This window comes from Zalophus californianus, chromosome 3, assembly GCF_009762305.2.
Source record: "Zalophus californianus isolate mZalCal1 chromosome 3, mZalCal1.pri.v2, whole genome shotgun sequence".
Classification (NCBI taxonomy): Eukaryota; Metazoa; Chordata; class Mammalia; order Carnivora; family Otariidae; genus Zalophus; species Zalophus californianus.
Window position 1 is genome coordinate 187458220 of NC_045597.1, and position 23484 is coordinate 187481703.

A 23484-nucleotide genomic window follows, 5' to 3' on the forward strand; every position below is an offset into this window, starting at 1 on the left:
ATGCCAGCAACCGCTAATCAGAGAAATGTGGTTTCAGTTTTTATTATCAATATATGAAGGTGGTAGTTCAGATGTTGGCTGACTTTTTAGATAATTGTGGTTAATCTACTAATAGTAAACTGTCTGTATGGAACATCATTAGGCTCTTGGGTTGTACCCCTTACTTTAATGTTCTGAATCTCTCTCGTTCTGAAAAATTTTCATTGTATACTGTGTAGTTTTCTGAAATGGCCTGCAAATTGAGCTTATTTTTCAGTGAGGTCCAGGATATTGAAGTATGTCAAGGATGTGAAATCCATTTTGCTGGAGATTGGTGTGATGTGAAGGAATCTGAGGTCAGATACTGCAGCTCTGTCTATACACGTAAAAATTTTAAATACAAATAATCTTCATTTGACATTTGCTCTACGTTCATGACCATGTTGTTTAAACTTTTGGGGTATTTTCTTTCCTGCATGATGTTACATCCCTGCTTTGATTTCATATCAAAAATTGTTATGATTCTGAAAGGGGAATGATCCTTGATTCAGCGAAACAGTTGGAAATTATATCAGTAGGCTTCTGTGAAGAAATACAGATAATTGTTTTTTAAAAAAAGAACCCTACTTTGAACATTTCTTTCTTTCTTTCTTTTTTTTTTTTTTTAAGGTAGGCTCCATGCCCAGTGTGGAGCCCAACACGGTGCTTAAACTCATGACCCTGAGATAAGACCTGAGCTGAGATCAAGAGTCAGATGCTTAACCGACTGAGCCACCCAGGCACCCCCACACTTTGAGCATTTCTAAGGAGACTTTAGCTTTATTTTTTAACTAGAATTGAAAAATTGACCACATTTCTCAGATACAGGGATGTATCAGTCTAGTCCACCTCCTTGTCCTAGTGATTGATTCATGAATGGGCATGCAACCCCAATCGACCCCAGCAGGGTACTCCTGGGACTTATTTGTGGAGCATCTGTGTAAGAATTGCTTCCTTCTCCCCCAGCCCTGGGGTCTCTACGAAGATAGGATATAATTCTGAAGCTACTGGAATCCTTCTTTACACTATGAGGAGGAGGCTGCCCTGGTAATGGAGCTAATATTGAGGGCATCTGAAATTGAGGGCATCTGAACTCAAACACAAGCACACACACACACCTCTCTCTCTCTCTCTCTCTCACAAATACCAGGTGAGCCTCACAATCTGATAGGTAGATTCAATTATATAAGCTAATAAGTTACTTAAAAAGAGCCAATTCAAGTTATTTTTTCATTTCTTGTAGCTAAATTAGTCATTATTAATACATTGAATATGTTTTAGAGACTTAGGTCAAAAATACAGTAAAGATTCAGATTCAAAAGAAAGCAATCACTATGTACAGAGTTACATGTACCTGTATACATTCTTTCACTAAATCTCAATGATTATTCCTTCCATAGACTCTGTTCTTGGAAGGTCTTTCATCCAGTTCTTTCTTGGGAACTCTTCCCTAGGGTCTGCTTTCCCAGATTTGCTTCTATCCAGCTTCTTGTTTGACTTTTCTGTATTTGTGTCTGAGCTTCAGAACTTGGTGAGACATTCTGCCAAATTCTATTCCCTATCTCTCTGCTCATTTCTGGCATCAAAATATTTAATACCTTGCTACCAAAATTACTCTAGTTGGATTCTGCTGTGTTTTGTGAACTATGTCTCCTCTGAGGTGAAGCATACCTGCTTCTTTCTCTCCTTGGTGACTAGGTCAAGAGGCTTGGTTGTACCAGAGTTACGTTGTGGTTGGTTAGTTGCTGGTGGTGGCCATGCAGAAGAGGAGTGAGGGTACATGACACAGGACACCCATAATTCTGTTTCAAGTGCCATGATCTCTTAGGAACAGTGTCCAGAGACCCGAAACCCTGACTAGTCAGACTTCTGCACTCTTCCTCTCCTGCAAACCAAGCCTGGTCTGCACAGCTTGATCTGCTCCTTGACAGACACAGATCATTTCTGCAAGAGCCCTTTTCCTTTTTTTTCTTAAAATATTTAAAACAGGGGTGCCTGGGTGGCTCAGTCATTAAGCGTCTGCCTTCGGCTCAGGTCATGATCCCAAAGTCCTGGGATCGAGCTCCGCATGGGGCTCCTGCTCAACGGGAGGCCTGCTTCTCCCTCTCCCACTCCCCCTGCTTGTGTTCCCTCTCTTGCTGTCTCTCTGTCAAGTAAATAAATAAAATCTTTAAAACAAAATTGAACCATTTTTAAAGGGAGTTGTATTAGTTTCCCTTGCTGCAGTCACAGATAAATAGAGGGAGACAGATCCTGCTGTTCTAAGTTGCTAGAAGCCTGTTTTTGAGTTGTGATCTAAGCAAGGGAAGAAGTTGCAGGGGCCTGTGAATGGTATATAATAGAAGGGATTGGCAGGTAAGATTAAAATGGTCTAAAAAGGTCAGTGGACATTCAGAAGGTCTTTGAATGGTAAGCCCCAAAACAGAAAATTAGTTTCTCTAGGGAAGGGAAACGCATAGAAAATTTTTGAATAAGAAGGCAATTTAATCAAATTTTTTTTTTTTTTGGTAAGATAGAGCATGAGAATACCAGGGAATTTGTAGAGATATAAGAGCACTTGTAAAAAGACAAGTGAAGGATTTGGGGAAGCAGTATGTTCAGCAATAGGGAAGAGTCAATGTGGTTGTGAGGTTTTGAGTTTGCAAGGCCTGGAAAAAAGTGGTAATGGTGTTGGAAAGAGAAAGAACGGGAGAGGGGAGTGCTTTGAGTGGAAGACCAGAGTGGTTTTTGATGTTTTGAGTTTAAGGTGATACTAACACTTTAAGATGGGATCATATAGGAGGCATTATGTTAGGTACCATATTAAGTGCTGGGAATATAATAGTGAGCAAACAGGCCAAGTCCTTGCCTTTGTGGAGTTTGTGCTTCACTGGGAAAGATACAATGGTATAAATTAAATACTATGTGTAGCATGCTCAATAGAGATTAGTACTAAAGGGGAAAATAAATAAGGAAGAAAGATACGTGTTTTGGGGATGGGTTGAGATTTTATTTTATTTTTTAAAGATTTATTTATTTTAGAGAAAGAGAGGACATATGGGAGGGGCAGACGGAGAGGGAGAGAGAACCTCAAGCAGACTCCACACTGAGTGCAGGGCTGGATGTGAGGTTCGATCTCATGACCGTGAGAATACGACCTGAGCCAAAACCCAGAGTTGGATGCTTAACCAACTGCACCACCCAGGCACCCCTGAGGTTGAAATTTTAAATAGGGCAACCAAAGAGGGCCTCCTTGAGAAGGTGACTTTGAGTAAGAATGGAAAGAAGTGAGGGAGCTATCCTTATGGAGATCTTGGGGAACAGCAAATATGTACCTGCCATGTTCAAGGAATAGCAAAGAGCTGAAGCAGAAGAGTAGCTGGCGATGAGGTCAGAGGGCTCATGGGGTAGGAGTATGGGTCAGGGAGGGCCTGTGTATCAGTTTTTGAGCTTTAGCTCTAATGGAGGTGGAAAGCCTTGGAGGATTTAGAGCAAAGAATTTGACATGATAGGGCTTACATTTCGTAGGCTCACTCTGCTGTGTTGGGAACAGACGGAAAGGGTGAGAGAGTAGAAGCAGGGAGACCCCTTACGAGGCTTTTACCTATATTCAGGTGACAGATGATGGGGCCTGAACTAGGGTGGTGGCCATGGTAGCCATGGAGATAGAGTTGATAGGATGAGCTAACAGATGTGATGGTGGGGTGTTGTGTGTGTGTGTGTGTGTGTGTGTGTGTGTGTGTGTTTGTGTGTGTGAGAGAGAGAGAGAGAGAGAGAGAGAAGGGAGGAAGGAATGGATTGATTAAAAAAGGTAAAGAATTTTTTGCTTGAGTAACCAGTAGAATGGAAATAGTTTGTTCTGTTCCTGTAAACTAAATCAAAAGGTACTTTTGAATGAACTACCTTAGGCAAACAGAGTTCCCAATAACACATATGCCTTTAAGAATGTAATATGTCTTTAAAATGATATGTCCATGGTCATACTTTATATGAAAGAAGCTTATTGGCAAGCCTTGTCAAGAACTCCCTGTAGAAATATCAATTGCTTTTCTTGGCTCCAAGGTATTTCCTGAACAGTGTATTATACTGTGTCCCAAGTGTACCATGAAGGGATTTGAAAGTTTGTTAAAACATGTGTGGCAAGTGAGTGCTGTCATTTAAGCTCAGCCATTGGAGCCAAAAAATGAAAAGCAGCTCCTAGGTGGACTTCATGATATGCATTAGCTCTGAATCAGAGGCTCAGGTAGTGGGGAAGGCAGGGCATTATGTCCTTCCACATAGCCTCCAGCCGGCACTGTCGTAAACAGCCCTTACAGGAGAAAGCGCCTGTTAGACATGGGTGTATGCAAATCTTTTGGAAAAGCTCCGTTATACCAAGTGGATAACAACCCCCTGCCCCCGGGGAATGTAATAGAATTTATTTGCTTGGAACAGAAGTTCCCAGTGCTAATATGGACTTGCTCTTTTTTTATAAGAGGTAACGTAGCACTATGCAAAGATGGCTTTTATGTTTACGGAAGGGTTTTTCTTTATCAGTAAACAGGAAAACTATGAAATGTTTCATGCTTGGAATTTGGGTAAGCCAGCATGATGAAAATGTTACTTGGCATTTTTATTTAGGATTCCACTGGACTTGTTTCATTACAGGAATTCTTTCTGTTGCTCCCCAGTTTTGAAATACATGATATTAATTATAAAAGGAAGGGAGAGAGACATCTAATCAGTATCAAACAGTTGGTGAAGTGACTAGTTGCTTGATTCTGGTGAGTTTCACTTGCGCTTTGCAGGTGATGTAAATGTACCTTTCTGAGGGATGGATTGGTACTTCACAACTCTGCGGCAATCTGGAAATACCCCTGGAGGCTGTGCCCGGATCTAGGCTTTCTCTTTTTTATTCAGGCATTTGCGATTTTTTCCCCGCTAAAACTATTGTTTTCAGATTGGGGAATGAAGTTTACGGTTGTATTGAAACTGGAGTTGTAATTTAGGTATGAAGGCTTAGAATTATTTTAGAAAAGTGCATTTATTTAAATGTCTTCCAGATTTACTCATTTGCTTTTGTATTTATATTTGCTTCTTATGGTGATAAGTTTCACCTGTGATAAAGTAACTGATGACTTTGTCCTGGTTTGCCGACAGTGTGTTCACGGAGGGCAGTGCAGGATCATGCAGTATCAAGTAGACAGGCATCTGAATTTAGCTGGCTCTTGCTGCTTGGTAGTTATTTAATCATTTCTTGTAATTTTTAAAAGAATGCTTCTTTTATAATTGATTCAAATCTTTCTCATTTTCTCTGGAAGAAAAGGAAACAAATATTTATTGAGCATGTTTTAAATGCCAAGCATCTTAGAATCCTTGGGGGAATATAAAAAATGAATGTGACATGGTTTGCTCTCTGATGGAAGATAGAAATATGCAAACAAATAAATGGAATATAGCCTGATCAAGAAATCTTATAATGAAAGAATAGTTAAGGAATAGCAGCAGAACAAAGGAAGGAAATAGAACATTTCTTTTTTTTTTTAAAGATTTTATTTATTTATTTGAGAGAGAGAGCATGAGAGAGAGCATGAGAGGGAAGAGGGTCAGAGGGAGAAGCAGACTCCCTGTTGAGCAGGGAGCCTGATGCGGGACTCGATCCTGGGACTCCAGGATCATGACCTGAGCCGAAGGCAGTTGCTTAACCAACTGAGCCACCCAGGCGCCCGGAAATAGAACATTTCTTAAGAGAGGGAGGTTACCCAGAAAAGCATTCACCCAAGAGCTGGATCTTGAATTTTGAGTATTTTCCGGCTGGCAAAAGACATAGAGGCATTTCATGCAATGGATGTTAGTGGTGGGAGCTGTATGTGCAAAGCTCACTCTGTTGGCAGGAAATCTCCCATAGGAGTGTCCAGGACTAAGGGCACTGGACGTAGAATCCTAGATCTGTGTGCATGTCACAGCTCTGCCATTTAGGAGCTATTTTTTCCTCTTTGAGATGGACAAAATTACTCTTCCATGTATCACTCAGGGTCTTTGTGTGGATCAAATCAGTTAATATGTGAAACGCACAGGGAAGATTGTGCATGAAGAGTATGAGGAGTGGTGGGGTGCCTGGGTGGCTTGTCGTTGTTTAAGCATCTGACTCTGATCTCAACTCAGGGTTGTGAGTTCAAGCCTGGCCGTTGGGCTCCATGCTGGGCTTGGAGCCTTCTTAAAGAAAAACAGCATGAAGAGTCACAATAAAAGCCTTAGTGTTTAACATATTCATAATTATATTTAAATTCTCTCTGCTTCACTAACTCATGTTCCTTGTTGAACCCTCTCTAAATGAGTCTTTTTTGGGGTGCTTGGGTGGCTCAGTCGGTTAAGCATCTGCCTTCAGCACAGGTCATGATCCCAAGGTCCTGGGATTGAGTCTTGCATTGGGCTCCCTGCTCAGCAGGGAGTCTGCTTCTCCCTCTGACCCTCTCCCCCACTTATGCTGGCTCTCTCTCTCTCTCAAAAATAAATAAATTTAAAACAATCTTTTAAAAAAAAATTAGTCTCTTCTCAGGGCTCTATTCTCAGCTTCTTTTCAGTTGATACTTGGCCCTGGGACACCTTTGCTTAATTGTCATCCCACTGTGTTTAGCTCCCTAATCTTTCAGTTTCTGCCTTCCAGTACACTCTTCCCATCTCCAGACACCACCTGGTTGTTCCTCACCACCTTCAACTTTCTGGCTTTAAGGACTAGATTTGTTTTCCCTTAAACAAATATTAAACTCCAGATACCTGTACAAAGAGATTTTCATAAAATGCCAGTTCCACAATGACCTTATAATATTGGATACTCTTGTCCTCATTTTAAAGATAATGAAACAGATTCAAAAGAGATTAAATAACTTTCCCAAAGTGCTATCGCTAGTAAGTGGCAGAGCCCTGATGCAAGCCCAGTTGTGTTGACTAGAGTTCCTGATTTTTACCACTTTTTCCTACTCCCCCACTTCATTAACTTTATGCTAAAGACCAGACTCATTAAATTGGCAGTCGGGTCTCTTTGCGTCTGCTTCTTCGTCTTTCTTTCTCACTCTTACTGTACATTGTCACCATTACTTGGCTTGACTAAAGGCAAATTTGCATTTTATCTCCTGGCCTTTGCACTAATGTCCTTTCCCAATTTTGTCTTCTCTCTCTCTCTCTTTTTAAAAGATTTTATTTGTTTATGGGACGCCTAGGTGGCTCAGTTGTTAAGGGTCTGCCTTCAGCTCAGGACATGATCCCAGGTTCCTGGGATTGAGCCCCACATCGGGCTCCCTGCTCCGCGGGAAGCCTGCTTCTCCCTCTCCCACTCCCCCTGCTGTGTTCCCTCTCTTGCTGTCTCTCTCTCTCTCAAAAGATTTTTATTTTATTTGTTTATTTGAGAGAGAGAGCCCGAGCAGGGTGAGGGGCAGAGGGAGAAGCAGGCTCCCTGCTGAGCAGAGAGCCCGATGTGGGGCTTGATCCCAGGACTGCGGGATCGTGACCTGAGCCAAAGGCAGACGCTTAACCAACTGAGCTACCCAGGCACCCCTGTCTTCTCTTTTTTCATGTGTTCACCTGTCAAAATCTGGAGGGAGGCAGGACAGCGTATTGGTGTAAGCCTGTGCAGGAACCGAGTGGGTCTGTTTTCTACTTCACTGGACAGTTTACAAGCAGACCAGCAGTGTATTGTTGTACATTCTTGCTAACATTTGGTATTGTCTGGATTTTTAGTTTTTGCCTATCTGTAGGTTTATAGTGATATCTCATTATAGTTTTAATTTGCATTTCTCTGATGACTCATGAGGCTGAGCACTTTTCCATCTTTATTGGCTATTAGGCTATTTTGTAAGGTGCCTTTAAGCCTTTTCCCCATTTCTCTGTTGGATTGTCTATCTTTGATTGAGCTGTGGGAGTTTTTTTTTATGTATTCTGCATATGAGCACATCTGTGGCTTATCTTTAAAATTTCTTTTAGGAGTGCCTGGGTGGCTCAGTCAGCTAAGCATCTGCCTTTGGCTGAGGTCATGATTCCAGAGTCCTGGGATGGAGCCCCACGTCAGGCTCCCTGCTCAGCAGGGAGTCTGTTTCTCCCTCTCCCTCTCCCTCTGCCCTTCCCCCCCGCTCTCTCAAATAAATAAATGAAATCTTAAAAAAATAAAATTTCTTTTATATCATCTTAGGATAGTATGTTAGGAAAAACATTATTTTACTGGAGTTGAACTTATTATTTTTTGTGGCATTGCTTTTTGTTTATGTTTAATACATGTTTCCCTATATTTTCTCATATATTATTTCCTAAAATTCTGCCAAGCTTTTAGAGTAATGTCTTCCTTAGCCATTTTCCACTTACACAGTTTCTTAGGGTCTCTGATTCAGCAAATATTCTTGTCTTCGAAGTAGGGGGATTCTACAAAGCATTTTGTCATTTCTTTGCTAACACAGGGGTTATAACTCTCTTAAAGTACAAAAGTCATGCTACACCGACCCTCCTTTTCCAAAAGGTGTGTCTCTTTCTCTCATGTGCTCTGAACTCAAGATTCTGGTCTTAGGCCTCTTCCCTATTCCTTTCAGTGGTAAACTTCTCATGGCCTCCCCTTAATTTCATCCTAATGGTTGTCAGGGTTCCTCCTTGGTACTGCTGAAAAGGCCAGATTACCGCTCTCCATCCCACAGAGCATAAGGATTATAGCCTGATGGAGAAATGGGATCATCCATCTTTTTCTCTCATTGCACAGCCACACCACTCTGTCCCTAGTTTTATGTTCTAAAAGGAGACAATAGGTAGCGGACAGACTTATCCTTGGTAAAACTAACTGAAGGGTATATCTGACAGACATTTCTGTGTGTATGTGTATGTGCATTTGTGTTTGGGAGGGAGGGTTTAAGGAAATCAAAATTATTAAGTATTGTAGAGTGCTATTATTTCCTGAGCATTTTTCGTAGCTTCAAGTGATACTTATTTCATATTTCTATGCCCCAGTTGATATCTGCATATATTTTCCTTGTTTATTTTTATTAGCAGGGTTTATGTGATGCTCATCCTACCCTGTTCATGGAACAAGACTGAGAGTGACAAAGTTCTGTGTGACCCAGTGATTTGCTTCCCTCACTAATCCGTTTCTGTCCTGTCCTCCAGAGACTAGACTAATCCTCCAAGGGAGAATAATCCCAGGTGCAGCATGCACTCGGAATAATAAGTGCAGTCAGCTGCCTCACTCTCAGGTCTGTGGAGGAACCCAGAGGAATTTTTAAAGTCCTCAGTTAACAGGTCAGTAATAAATCCATTTTCCTCAGGCCCACTTCCTTTCACTCTGAGCCCAGAGCTCCAAAATATTGACCGACCTGAACTGGTGGCCTTTGACACCAGACCCTTGACTCTCCTCTCTTGTGCTTTCTGGTGGAATATTTTCTTTCTATTTGTAGATGTGCATTTTTCTGTGGAGGAAGGGTTTACAGCTTTCATCTGATTCTTAGAGGCATCTGCTAAACTTCAGAGTTGAGAACCACTGAACTGGACTTTTCAACATTTTCAAGGTCAATTCCACAGAAGAAGGCCTCTTATTTTACAGGTCTAAGGAAAATTGAGCTACTAGTTTCCAACCCAAATACTCTTGTGTCTGGAAACTGTTCTGAATGTTCTTTTGCATTCTGATTGTCTTTTATATTCATTTTTTCATTTTTTTTAGCCCATTTATCCACCTGTTTACTTATCAAATATGGAGCACCTAGATTGGTTATACAAGTTGCTATAGAATATACAAAGATATATAAGATACAACTGGCGAGCATATAGTGTTAACAGATGAGGTAAATCATATATGTAGATAACACTAATACAGTGAAGAAATTCTAGTGCCATAGAAGGGGTACATATGAATTGCTTTGGGACTTCAGAAAAGGGAGAAATTACTCTTGCCTGGGGCAGGTAGTGGAGGTTGGGGAGGAACTGGGGAGACTGTGCAGTGGACTCTGAGTTACAGAAAATCCAAGCCAATTGGACGAGGTCTTGAGAGATGGGTCTTAGACATGTGGAGATGTTGGATGCAATGTGCCACCTCTGGTTCTTTGTTCACTCAAATGAGATAGAGTACACAGTGTGTCAGGCCTGGCCTTGCTCACTTCCTGGAGTTTACAGTTTATCAGAGAAGATAGACTCTGAACAAGTTATTTCCTAATTAATTGCTCTATTCATTTAACATATATTCGAGTGGCTACTAAATGTACTCTTGGACAGTGAATAAAATAGCCACTGTGCTCATGAAATGTACATTCTAGTTGGGAGACAGAAAGTACATCAGTGTGTAATCTTGTTGTCAGGTAGGGATAAGTACAGTGACGAAAAATGAAGCAGGGTAAGAGGATAGAGCAATGACAGCCAGGTGGGGCTGTTTCAGTTAATGTGATCAGGAAAGGCCTCTCTGAGAGAAGGACATTTGGGGTGAGACCTGAACAAAATAAAGAGATCGAGTTTTCCAGATTGAGGGAATAGCAATGCAAGAACTTCAGGATGGAAGGTTTTAGTATTCTAGGAATAACAAGAAGATCTCTAGATTGGAGTGTAATTTGTAAAGGAAAAAGTTATAGAAAATGAGAATGGAACAATAATATGGGCCTGGTTTGACAAGGCCTTGTGGCATGGCAATGGGACGATGTTGGGAAGCCACTGGGAGAATGACATGATCTGATTTATGTTTAAAAGATCACTCTAGGGTGCCTGGGTCTGCCTTCGGCTCAGGTCATGATGCGGGATTGAGTCCCGCATTGGGCTCCCTGCCCCTTGGGGAGCCTGCTTCTCCCTCTGCCTCTCTCTCTTTCTCCGTCTCTCATGAATAAATAAATAAAACCTTTAAAAAAAAAAGATCACTCTAGCTGCTTTGGTCCAAATGGAAATCAGGAGACCGGTTATCTCAGCAAGGAGATAAAGGTTGCTTATGTAGTAATAGTGCAAATGATAAGAAGAAATATTTAAAGGAAGGGCCAGTGAGCTCTTCTGATGGATTGGATGTGGGGCCTGAGAGGAAGATGGCATAGTGTGGTGCCATCTGCTGAGAAAGCAGATGCTGGGAGAGGAGTGGGTTCTGTAGGGCGGGGAGCAAGGTTTTCTCTTGTTCGAGGTGCCAACTGACATCCAAAGGAAGATGTAAAGTAGGCAGTTGGATATGAGTCTGGCATTCGGGGGAATGGTTGATGCTAGACATTTAATTTTGGGAGTTAATAGGATATAGAGAGATTTAAAGCCCTGAGACAGGATGAAGTCACCTGGCAAGTGAGTGTAAATGGATCCTCCCCCTAGTGTTTAACATGCTCCTGTGATCCTGTTTCAGATCAGATTCAAGTTCGGTTTGGGGGAAAAACACTTCATGGATAGTGTTATGGACTTACTATAATAGTCCATCAGGAAGCACTGTGGTTCTTTCTCTTCTTATGTATTACCACTCTGGTCCATTTATTATAAAACTTCATCCCCATCAGGTTATGAATTAGTTGGTGTTAGCAACCATTGTTGATCATTTCCTGAATCCATTATTTCAATAGGGATGGCAAAATGGTGTTACTGAAAGTCTTTCCTTCCTTCTTAATTAGCTGAAACTCTTCAGTAAAAAGATCTTTACCTCATCAACTCTTTGGTTAACCCGAGGTACAGTTTGTACAGGAAAGGTAGGATAAATGCTTGGAGTTTTCTAAGATTGACCAGAGAGAGCTTTTACATGGTGATTCTTGAGTTTTTTCAATAAGACCCTAGAAGGCTTTGATAGCTTCCTTGTTTTCTGGTATGACAGGATGTTCCAGGTTCATCTTATCTATTTCCTGCTCCAGACTTGAATTAGCCATTTCTCTAAGGGTCCTGCAACCCTCACTCTTTACCAGTGTGTGATATGGAGTAGTTTTAGAATGTTTTTTGTATCCTGTGGTCTTATGGTGATCTTTTTTTCTCAGAATATATTTCTGTTCTTGTGTGTACTGGTATAACAAAATAGAATGAACATACTTTTAAAATGCCACATTTTAATTTATATATTTTTTTAAATGTGTACATTTTAGAGAGGGTAGGGGGAAGGGCAGAAGGAAAGGGAGAGAGACAATCTTAGAATCATGGAGCCCGATGCGGGGCTTGATCTCATGATCTGAGCTGACATCAGGAGTCAGATGCTCAACCGACTGAGCCACCCAGGCGCTCCAATTTATATTTGAATTACACAGATTTGAATGACTTGATTAATTCATCAAGTCCTGCTTCCTTACCACATTTTTTAATTTAGTAACTCACAGGTGAATTTCGTGCCCAAAATACTACTTCTTGAATATAGCTAATCTAAACCATGGAGATTATCATAAAGTCAGAACTGGGCGGTTTTAAAATGTGCTATACAATCAGGCTTGGCATACTTTGGTTATTGCTCTCCCCTGCTCTCCTCTTCCCATTGACTTTTATTTGAACTTTTTATTTGGGAGCCATGGCATAATTCTTAATAAGTAGCAGAATCATGGTGATTACAGAATTCTTGTTGTATTTTACACACACATATACGTGCATATGGAGAAAGACTACTTTTCACTGTAGGGTAGTTAAGCATTCAAATTTGATAATGTCAGAATTCTGATTCCCCTTGTAAGATTTTCTCCATGGCCTGTGGGAACCAAATCCTTTGTGAAACCATTAGTGGCAGAGATAAATACATAATGGAAACTAACAGCATGGACCCTTTGCTTAACATCTTTACAGAAGACTGCATGTTACCTGCAAGTCTAACTCTAACACACCAGGCATTCTCCTTCACCATAGTCCCTCTTCTCTCTGAGAGAAATTGTGTGTGGGAATGATGGAGAAAAAAACAACAGAGCAGTGATCCTGTCATAACCACCATGCTTTAGACACAAAGGGTGTACATATACCTCCTGCCTGTGCTTTGGGCTATTTTTTTAAAGATTTTATTTATTTATTTGAGAGAGAGCACAAGCAGGGGGAGGGACAGAGGGAGAGGGGCGAGCAGACTCTCCACTGAGTGAGGTGCCCGATGCTGGGCTCGATCCCAGGGCCCTGAGATCAAGACCTGAGCCAAAGTCAGACACTTAACTGACTGAACCACCACCCAGGTGCGCCATGCTTTGGGCTATTTTGACAACACCCAGGGTGTGTTCAGTTTTTGAGGATGGTCAGGGCAGATCTTCCTAAATGCTACTGAATTTGCCAGGCACGTTTAAGAACATTATGACTAGGTTTGCTGATTTGAGTGATGTCAGATTCTTTATCTTCTCTAACTTGTCAGTGAATTCTCTATTTTTTGAGTGATCTCCTTTGGGTCAGGCATGAAAACAAACTGGACTTATGTGACAGGGCAGAAATGCACAGAAGAGAGCTGGGTTTTATGACTGTATATTAATTTAAAGACCAACTGTGGCTTCCCTCTTCCCTGAGGGAATCTTTTTTGGAGATTTCTGGCCTAGCCAGTTGAATTTTTTTTCTTTTACTATCAAACAAAAGGAACCTTCAAAGTTCTTATAATGAAAGAATGAACAGATGAATGAATGAATGTGACAAGAGTCAAAACATGGCAAGAGTTGAAAGAAAATTTCATTATATATATTCAGAAATTGGGAATCAGGTTTTCAAAAAATATTATTAAAAGGCTGTAAAATTAACTGCTGTTTACAGGTTTTTGTTTCCACGTTTTCATGAAGTCATTTTTTAAAAAAAACTTGGGAATATATTCTTAGAATCTTTAGAATACCTTTGTAATATTTTACTTTGATTTTCTGGGGGAATATAATATTCATTGTCTGGGGATGGCTTTGTTAATTGGAATCTGTGCTGTGAAAATGTTTTGGGAAAGATTTCTTTCAGTAATTTTTTTCTGCCTTGTGTAAGATAAAGATCCCTTATTAAAGGATCTTTGTGTGGTCTAATTCAAATGGTGATCTGGCTTGTTGAAGGCGAACATCTATTTTGAAACTTCAAGGTTAAACTCAGAAAAATGTTAGACCTCTCAAGATTAAGCACATAGAGAAACTGCTACAGAAATCCATAGAAATCAAATGTCATAGAAATCGAACTACTGACATATGACTGTTATGTGACAGACTCATTAAGTGGATTAGTATCTATGCTCTTGTTTGCTTTACTTTTTTTTAATTGAAAATATTTGTCATATAATGCTCCATTCTTAGTGCTAGTATAAATATCCATCAGTTGTGTGCTTTCTATACTGATTTCAAGCCTCAAACTGGAGAATTAAGGGCTTTAATTTTTTATAAGAACATTTATAAACTCTTATTTACATTTAATTTTGTTTTTTCTGTCTCATCATTTCCTGTGGCTTCATATGGAATGCAGTAACATACTATGCTGAGTTCTTTTATCCCCTCTGAACATACTCACTGATCTATGTGATGTACCCTTAATGAAGCAGCTTGTACCTGTGGTATTCAGGGCCTCTGGGGGAGAGCGGATGAATAGGTACATCAGAAAAATGGGGAGTAGATATGGCATTCATCTTGGGCATCTTGAAGAGCTGAGGGCCACCCTGGTACTGCTGGATTGATCGTCTCCATAAGGTAGTTTATGCAGCTGGAAAATAAATCCTCTTTTTCAAGCTACATGGTGAGCGATCGTTGCTGTGAGCTTCTGAATGTGCATTTTTCCCTTAGGAAAGAAAAATGAAAAAAGAAAAATCTGTTATTTCCCATTCTTCCCTCTAGTGATTTAGCAGAACTTTTCTATTTTCTTCAGGTAATTAAACCAGAGAGCAATGACAAAGAAACAGAAGGTGCCTATGAATTAGATCTCCCTGAGGAGCTCTGTGGAAGCCATCTCCCGCAGCAGTCCGTGAAAGGCTACGGTGACAGTCCTGATGTCATTATAGAGGCTCAGTTTGATGACAGCGACTCAGAAGATGGACATGGCAACACACAGAATGTTCTGGTTGATGGTGTCAAGAAACTCTCAGTTTGTGTTCATGACAAAGGTGAGTGCTGGATTGCTGTCTGACATTTTATTTTACTAACCTGATTGGTTTAAGAATTGGGATTCTCTCTGTGCTACAGACTTAATCGCACAGTGCAGTTGGGACCTTCCCAATTTCTAACCAGTGGCAGCTCTTAGGAAGGGGGGATCTTTACAAAGTGTTTCAATTCTAAACCTTGGGGGGAAAGAAGCCAGTCTTACTGTCTGTGATCAAAATCTAAGCTATGTGTCCTCTGGATGCAGAAGAAAGCAGGTCCAAAGACATGGGCAAGGAGCTACTGCCAAGGGCCCTAGCTGACCACACGCAGGGAAACCAAAGGGAAAGTAGCAGTGAAAATTGGAATATTTTCATGTATAGATTGCTAAGAAGTTTTAAGTGCAGGGGGTGTATTTTCCAACCAAATTGAGTTTTATCTATACTCTGACATGGAAACAATTGACCTAGCTAGGCCAACTAGGTTATGGGATTTTTTTAATCAGGAAGAAGTTTCTGGTACTGTCCCCTTGAAAGACTAGAAGAAATGCCAGAAGATGACTAAAAGAGGCTGTTCTGTGGACACACTGGGCTAGGGTCTGATGAGCATGCCTTCACTGACATCCTGAAGTAAGCTGGAGGTGATTTCAGGAAGTGACCGCAAACGGATCACCTTGTCTCTTCACTGCTGATGAGGTAGTGACCTCGGGTGGCGAGCATGTTCTGTAAACGTGTCACTTTTTTGTGCCAAGCACTACTCATTCAGAAGGAATTTCCAACTGTGAGATTCTTTTTGAATGGAGAGACTACTGCTTCGTCAGTGGCCTACCAGGTATGCTGACCTGAGGTACCCAGGTTCCTTTTGTTTTGTGGCCTGCTTAGTTAACTAGTGATTTCACTGTTCCAGACCCGGCCAATATCAGTTGGATGTTATTCCTTGAGATTTCATTCTTCTGATGTTTTCTCTTTCTTCCTTTAAAAACAGTTGGATACTGTGACCCTCTTCTGAGAGTGCATTTATATTATCATGGCGTCAGTACTGGGAGTCATTGTCTTCTCTGTGAAAAGAGAGGGAAAGAACCAGGACACTATGTAGCCAAATCCTCCACCAACAAGATCACCAGGGAGATACTTGCAGGACAAAGCCAGGCAAAGGAGCACTTTAAAACTTACTTATTATTTGGCCCAAAACTACTTCATGGAAGCCTAGCTCTGGTGTTTGGACTTGGCAGACCTCAGGAGCCACTGTTCCCCTGGGCTCCCAAGTCGAAGGGATAAGATGCCCTGATTTCTTATTAGTGATTGGTACCAATACAAGGGCAAGGAAATATTGATGGATGGGAGTGATGACAGAATTGATGCCAGAGTGGATACTGATAATCTACTTCGCTCTTTGGGAAATTCTGTTGGCAGACCTGCTCTTGATTTGTCCTCTGTTGTAATTCCCCTCCTTGTCTCTTACAAGTAAATATCATTGAGTCCTTTACATGTCCACTGTATGCATGTTTTTTCCTTACTTTTTTTATGGTCTTCCTATCTTACTGTTGTTTATATTCCTTCCTTACTAGGCCTGAGGAACAGCCTTAGTCCTTCCCTCAGTATGTGGTACAAATTTCTCTTTCCTGCCAGCCTCTAAATAGAGAGTTTGTGAAACCACATAGCTGTTTCTCATTTCTTGCCCTCTTGATATTTAGGAAAATTGCAATTTGCCCTTTTAAAAATCACAGTGTTTTTAGGATATTTCAACCTGCTTCTCGTCTCTGGGTGATATAAAATCTGGTTATAGTTAGGATGTTGGTACTTTTTGCACCATTTAAGGTTTTGAAATTTGTTATTGAAACAAACCATAACCTTAAGAACATCATAAACTTTTCCTAAGACTTCTAGAAAGATTCATTGCTTTGTGTCGTAATTGCAAATAGTTATTAATCCTAGTGGTGTTCCACTAGGATTTCATACTGGTGTTCCAAAGAGTGTTTTTTATTTGTTTATTTTTGCTTTAATATCATGTTTTACCTAAAGCAAACATTACCTATTGCATGTGTACGCATTATATATCCCTGTTTGCCCAGGAAACATTCCTGTTTTTACCATAACTACGTTCCTCTGGTAAGTGAGCAGATAACCCCAGGGTCTGCAACCAGTGCCTGTTGTTGCATGAAGAGAAAAGTTTCTCTGGGCACCTCAGACCTACCCAGTAGTTTCTTCTAGGAAGACAGCATGCGTCTGCATCCTCCTCAGCCCCTGAGAGAGAGCGGGCCAAAGACCTGGGCCCCTTTTGTAGGTCCAGCCCTACAGGTTCCTGAGGCTGAGCTTTTACCACAGTCCGGGGAGCAATGTTGTCATCAGCACAGAAATCTGCCATCTGGGTAGAGACTGGGGACAACTCAAGTAAATTTTCTTTGGTATCAGATATTTGGGTACTGGTTGCCTGTTGGCAAACTCCAAAGGCTAAAAATCATGATGGCGAAGTGATATTGTATGTAGTTCTGCCTCTTTCATCATCAGGAATTTTAAGAGCAGTTTTGGCCTCTGAATCTTGGGGATCATGACCTCTTCAGGTTGTGATGTATGTTTCCTGTTCTCTCTCCTAGCTGGGTCTGCCAGAGATCTTGTTCAGTTTTCTGGTCTGGAGACAAGCCTCTACTAGTACCCTGATGACTGTGGAGTTGGTGACCCTTTCTCTTCTCCCTTCTGTCTCCTGGCCACCTCTGGCTCTTTTCTGAAGGAAGAATCTGCATGAAATCTAACTACTTCTTTTGGGGCCTGCCCAAGTCAGCTTCAGGATCAGCATGAGACTTTTTTTCTCACTTAAGGTTCATCTCCTTCCGTGACAGGCCTGCTCAGTGCCTGTGTTTAGATTCTCTTCCCTTGAATGAAAAGTGACTGTATTTCCCTTTGGCTAAGAAAAGCAGACCCATATGATCATTCTTTTGTGATACTTCTAGGTTATTTAAATCCCAAGAACCCTTTCTCCTGACCATTCTTTCTTGGAGCTAAATTTCTTCTGTTTCCAGATTCTGGGATCAGATCTTCCCTAAATGATCATTAGTACAACTAGAAGACAGTTATGTTTGCTTCAGAAGTTATATTAAACATTAAATATATAGTAATTTCCTTCCAGAAATGTTTTGAAATCTCATTTAAAAAAAGGTAAAGCCACTCAACTCCCACCCTGGAATCTCATCATTTATAAAACAACATGCTCAAATGTCAGCGACAGGAAAGTTGGGAAACCTGAAAACACATCAACAAATGAATTCAGATGCCAACAGAACACAGTGCTTTACAGCTAATAGCTTGTTTTTCATAGTTCCTGATATTTTCAGAAAAATCGAAATAAATTTGTTCCCTTAAAAAAAAAAGGTAAAGCCATGTCCAGACCTGTGTGAGAAGGGTGCAGTGGAATTTTGGTTTTCCCTGTCTTTTTAGACTAAGTGGCCAATGCAGTCATATCAGGTGTGATTCAGGTAGAGGTATTTGGTCAGGACCTACAGTGTCTAAGGCCCAAAGCCTGTGCTAGACTGGCCATTCTCCCTGTGAAGTCCCCCAAAGAAATACATGCACAAAGGACAAAGCAAGGCAGAGGAGCAGTTCTTTATTAACTGGGGCTTTGACCCAAAAGCCAGAATGATGATGCCAGTCTAGCGTCCACTAACAAGTCTGAGGCTTCTTACATCTTCTCATTCTTGCCAACAGCTAGAATTATCCAGCTTTCTCTTTTTGTAGTCTAGATTAAGTTCTGTTAAATTGCCTTTTCATAGCATTTGCCCAGTGTTCTGTCAGGGTTACTGTTCTCTTGTTGATTTGCAGGAATTTCTTATCTATTCTCTACAATAATCCCATTTCCATTTTAGGCATTATAAGTATCTTCTCCCATTCTGGCAGTCATTTTAACACTAACGTTGTCTGTGGTGTCTTTTATTGAACAAAGGGTCTTAATTTTAATGTGATAAAATTAGTCATATACTTTATGGGTTTATAAGTTTTTCCCTATTCTTAGTTCAAATAGGTATTCTCCCATGTAATCTTTTTTTTTTTTTTTTTAATTTATTCATGAGAGACAGAGAAAGAGAGAGAGGCAGAGGGAGAAGGAGGCTCCCAAGGAGCAGTGAGCCTGATGCGGGACTCGATCCCAGGACCCTGGGATCATGACCTGAGCCGAAGGCAGACGCTTAACCATCTGAGCCACCCAGGCGCCCTCTCCCATGTAATCTTTTGTTAATGCTACAGTTTTGCCTTTTGCTTAACTTTATAATGCGTATTCTTTATTGATTGAGATTATTATCTGGCTTTTCTCTAAATCTATTTCTGATGTTGAACCATCCTAAAAATTCAAGGATAGCCTTGAATTTTTAGGATAAATCTTTAGGACTTATCCTAGGATATTTATCCTAGGATAAATCTCAAGGATAGTTTTTTTTTTTTAAGATTTATTTATTTATTTTAGGGAGAGCAAGAGAGTGCACAGTGGGAGGAAGGACAGAGAGAGAGAGAATCTCAAGCAGGCGCTGTGCTCACATGGAGCCCGATGTGGGGCTCAATACCACAAACCTGGGATTATGACCTGGGCCAAAACCAAGAGTAAGACGCTCAACTGACTGAGCCATCCAGGCGTCTCTATCCTTGAATTCTTTTTTTTTTTTTTTAAGATTTTATTTATTCATTTGACAGAGAGAGAGCACAGGCAAGGGGAGTGGCAGGCAGAGGGAGAGGGAGAAGCAGGCTCCCTGAGAGCAGGGAGCCCTATGTGGGGCTCAACCCCAGGACCCTGGGATCATGACCTGAGCCTAAGGCAGACTGTCGGCCGACTGAGCCAGCCAGGCACCCCCGCCCCCATCCTTGAATTCTTGAGATAACCTTGAATTCTTAGGATAAATTCTATTAATCCCGATGTATTATTATTATTATTATTATTTTAAAGATTTTATTTATTTATTTGAGAGAGAGAATGAGAGAGAGAGAGCGCACATCGGGGGGGGTAGGGTCAGAGGGAGAAGCAGACTCCCCGCCGAGCAGGGAGCCGGATGCGGGACTCGATCCCGGGACTCCAGGATCATGACCTGAGCCGAAGGCAGTCGCTTAACCAACTGAGCCACCCAGGCGCCCCTGTATTATTATTTTTAATACATTATTATATTAGGTAATCTTTAGGGCAGGATTTTTGTATCATTTTTAATGGACCTATCATTTTCTTGTCATCTGATTTTTAGAATCAAGGTTATATTAGTTTCATGTCAGTTTTTGACTGTTTCCTATTTTTTCCAGAATAGCTTGTATAGGACAGGAATTCCTTAAAATTTGGTGGAACTCACTGTAAAATTTTTTGCGCTGCTGGTTTTTCAGAAAGAAAGATCTTTACTCTTTTCATCTCTTTTATTTTATTTTATTTATTTTTTTTAAAAGATTTTATTTATTTATTTGACAGAGAGATAGAGAGAGAGCACAAGCAGGCAGAGCAGCAGGCAGAGGGAGAGGGAGAAGCAGGCTCTCTGCTGAGCAGGGAGCTGGACACGGGGCTCGATTCCAGGACCCCAGGATCATGACCTGAGCCGAAGGCAGCCACTTAACCAACTGAGCCACCCAGGCACCCCTCATCTCTTTTATACTGACTGGTCTGTTCAAGTTTTTTTTGTGCCAAGTTTGACATAATTTACTGGGAATTTATCCATTCGAATTTATTAGCCTATAGATAATCCTGCTACTCTTTAATATTTCTTAATAATTTAAGAAATCTTCTTGTGCCTGTACTTTTGCCTCCATTTTCATTCTGTATTTTGATTCTTTGAATTTTCTCTCCTTTTTTCTTGATAACTCTTGCTTGTCAAAGATCTATCTTAGTAATCTTTTCAGGGAACATACGTTTTGGTTGTGTTTTTTTTTTTCTCTGTTTATTGTTGATGATGTTCTGTACACCACTGATACTTGCCCTTATTTTTGTTATTTAATTCCTTATTTGGGGGGTTTGATTTTCCTAACTTCTTGAGTTGAATACTTTGCTTATTACTTTTAGCCTTTTTTGTTTCTTTTGAAATATGTTCAAAGCTATGTATTTCCCCCCAAGTACTTCTTTAGCTATAGTCCATAGATTTTGATGTATAATATTTTTATTATTAGTTCTAAGTATTTAATTTCCTTTATGATTTCTTCTGTAACTTAATTGTGGCTTGATGTAGTTTGAAGTTGTATTGTTAGGTGCATATGTGTATATTAGGATACACCTAGCTATATTTTTATATACATGCATACCCATATTGTATTTACACATAATAGTCACGGATACTTGCTGAGCATTTACTATGTGCTAGGGCCTAAGTACAATTGACCCTTGAACAACAGTGGGGATTGGGAGCACTGAGCTCCTATGTAGTCGAAAATCTACGTACAACTTTTGACTCCCCCAGAACTCAACAACTAATAGCCTATTGTTGAGGCGCCTGGTGGCGCAGCCCATTAAGTGTCCGACTCTTGGTTGTGGCTCAGGTCATGATCTCAGGGTCGTAGGATCAAACCCTGCGTTGGGCTCCATGCTCCACACGGCATCTGCTGGAAATTCTCTCTCCCTCTACCTCTGCTCCTCCCACTCGTGCTCTCTCTCTCTCTCTGTCTCTAAAATAAATAAATGAATTTTTAAAAAACTCTACAATTATTACTAATAGCCTACTGTTCACTGGAAGCTTTACTGATAACATAAGCAATTGATTAATACATATTTTGTATTTGTACTATACAGTCTATTCTTACAATAAAGTAAGCTAGAGAAAAGAAAATGTTATTGAGAAAATCATAAAGAAGAGGAAATACATTTACCTTACCATAGTGTATTTATTGAAAAAATCCACATATAAGTGGACCTAAGCAGTTCAAACTCATGTTCAAGGGTCAACTATATTTTATAATCAATCCTCATTATGTTTAATTATTTAATTCTTAGAACATATCTAGTATCTGTTTCAGGAATATTTAGTAGTATTTATCTCAGAGATACTCATAGCTTTTTATTTCCAAAGCACAGGAATAATACACAGCTGGTAAGTACACTTTAAAATAATTCCTTGGTAGCTTTTTAAAAAATATCTATGCTTGGATACCACCCCAGACATTCTGATTCTAGTTGATCTGGTATTTTTAAAAAGCTCTCCAGAGACCCAAGGATTCTACTATGTAGCCAGAATTGAGTAGTTCTAGACTTGTCTTCTTAACCATTATGCTGTATATCTCTCCTCATAGCTACCAACATACATAGCAGAGGTTAAACATTTCATGGTGGTTCAACCCTTAGTGTAATAATTTGATTTGGTCAAGGATCACCAATAGGTATTAAAACCATTGAATGAAAGGTTGTTGGAGACTAGGATATTTACATAGACTCAAGGTATCTTGCCACAGTTGACTTACTACTTAATTACACTGGGCAAAACGTCCTTTTATAGTAGACAGATTTGGTGTCACCACCTTAACAAGTGGTCAAGCTTAACATCACCAGTAGTGTGATGACCTGATATTTTGTGCCTTCTGGTGGGATGTATTGTTACACAATATCATCTGTGAAATACTCATGCCAAAAATGTTTCCACCTGAATGAATCAAGCTTCTGGCTCTGACTTCTAGTATATTGGAAATACAGGGGATACTGGAACAAGTTAAATGACATCATGGGAGAAATAAGATAAATTCAGTATGTGGGACAATCTGTAAGATAACCAGCCTGTACCCTTCAAAAAAAGTCAGTGTTGTGAAGAATATAAAAACAAGGGGTGGGGCGCCTGGGTAGCTCAGTTGGTTAGGCGGCTGCCTTCGGCTCAGGTCATGATCCCAGGGTCCTGGAATTGAGCCCCGCATCGGGCTCCCTGCTCAGCGGGAGGCCTGCTTCTCCCTCTCGCACTCCCCCTGCTTGTGTTCCCTCTCTTGCTTTCTCTCTCTCTGTCAAATAAATAAATAAAATCTTAAAAAAAAAAAAAAACAGGAAAGCAAAAAAACAAGGGGAACTCTTCTAAAAGAAGGGGGACCAAAAGAGACATAACCAAAAATAATGTGTGAACCTTGATAGATCCTGTATTAGGGAAATAATATGGTAACAACAATTGGGGGAAATATATTCATTTATTTTGGAGAGAGAGAATGAACGGGAGGGGTAGAGGGCAACGGAGAGAGAATCTCAGGCAGACTCCACACTGAGCATGGAGCTGGATGTGGGGCTCAATCTCACAACCCTCAGATCACGACCTGAGCTGAAACCAAGAGTCGGATGTTTAACTGACTACCCAGGGGCCCCAACAATTGGGGAAATTTAAATTTAGACTATATATTAGATGACATTTTGGAATTACTGTTAATTTTCTTACATATAATAATGATATTGAAGATATATAAGAGAACATCCTTATTCTTATAAGAGGGAATTACTGGCTAAAGTGCTTGGGGTGAAGTATCTTGATGTTTTAACTTATATGGGTTAGAAGAACAAAACAAAACAAAAAAACCGTGTGTGTGCACATGTATGCATCGCATGGGGTACAAAGCAGATATAGTAAGAGAAAGCAGATACAGCAAAATGTTAACACTTA

The 23484-nt window shown here is 40.4% G+C and overlaps 1 protein-coding gene across 7 annotated transcripts in view; it reads left to right on the forward strand.

Annotated features, from left to right (window-relative positions):
* DIS3L2 (DIS3 like 3'-5' exoribonuclease 2) overlaps positions 1-23484 on the forward strand; it is a 437114-nt gene that overhangs the window by 190517 nt on the left and 223113 nt on the right. For all 7 annotated transcript variants that reach the window (XR_003519033.2, XM_027588750.2, XM_027588754.2 and 4 more), the window contains exon 6: positions 14710-14944. Coding sequence is in view for 6 of the 7 variants with exons in the window: in XM_027588750.2 (XP_027444551.1) it covers positions 14710-14944 (235 nt within the window). In the remaining variant the exon portion in view is untranslated. The remainder of the gene's footprint in view (positions 1-14709; positions 14945-23484) is intronic.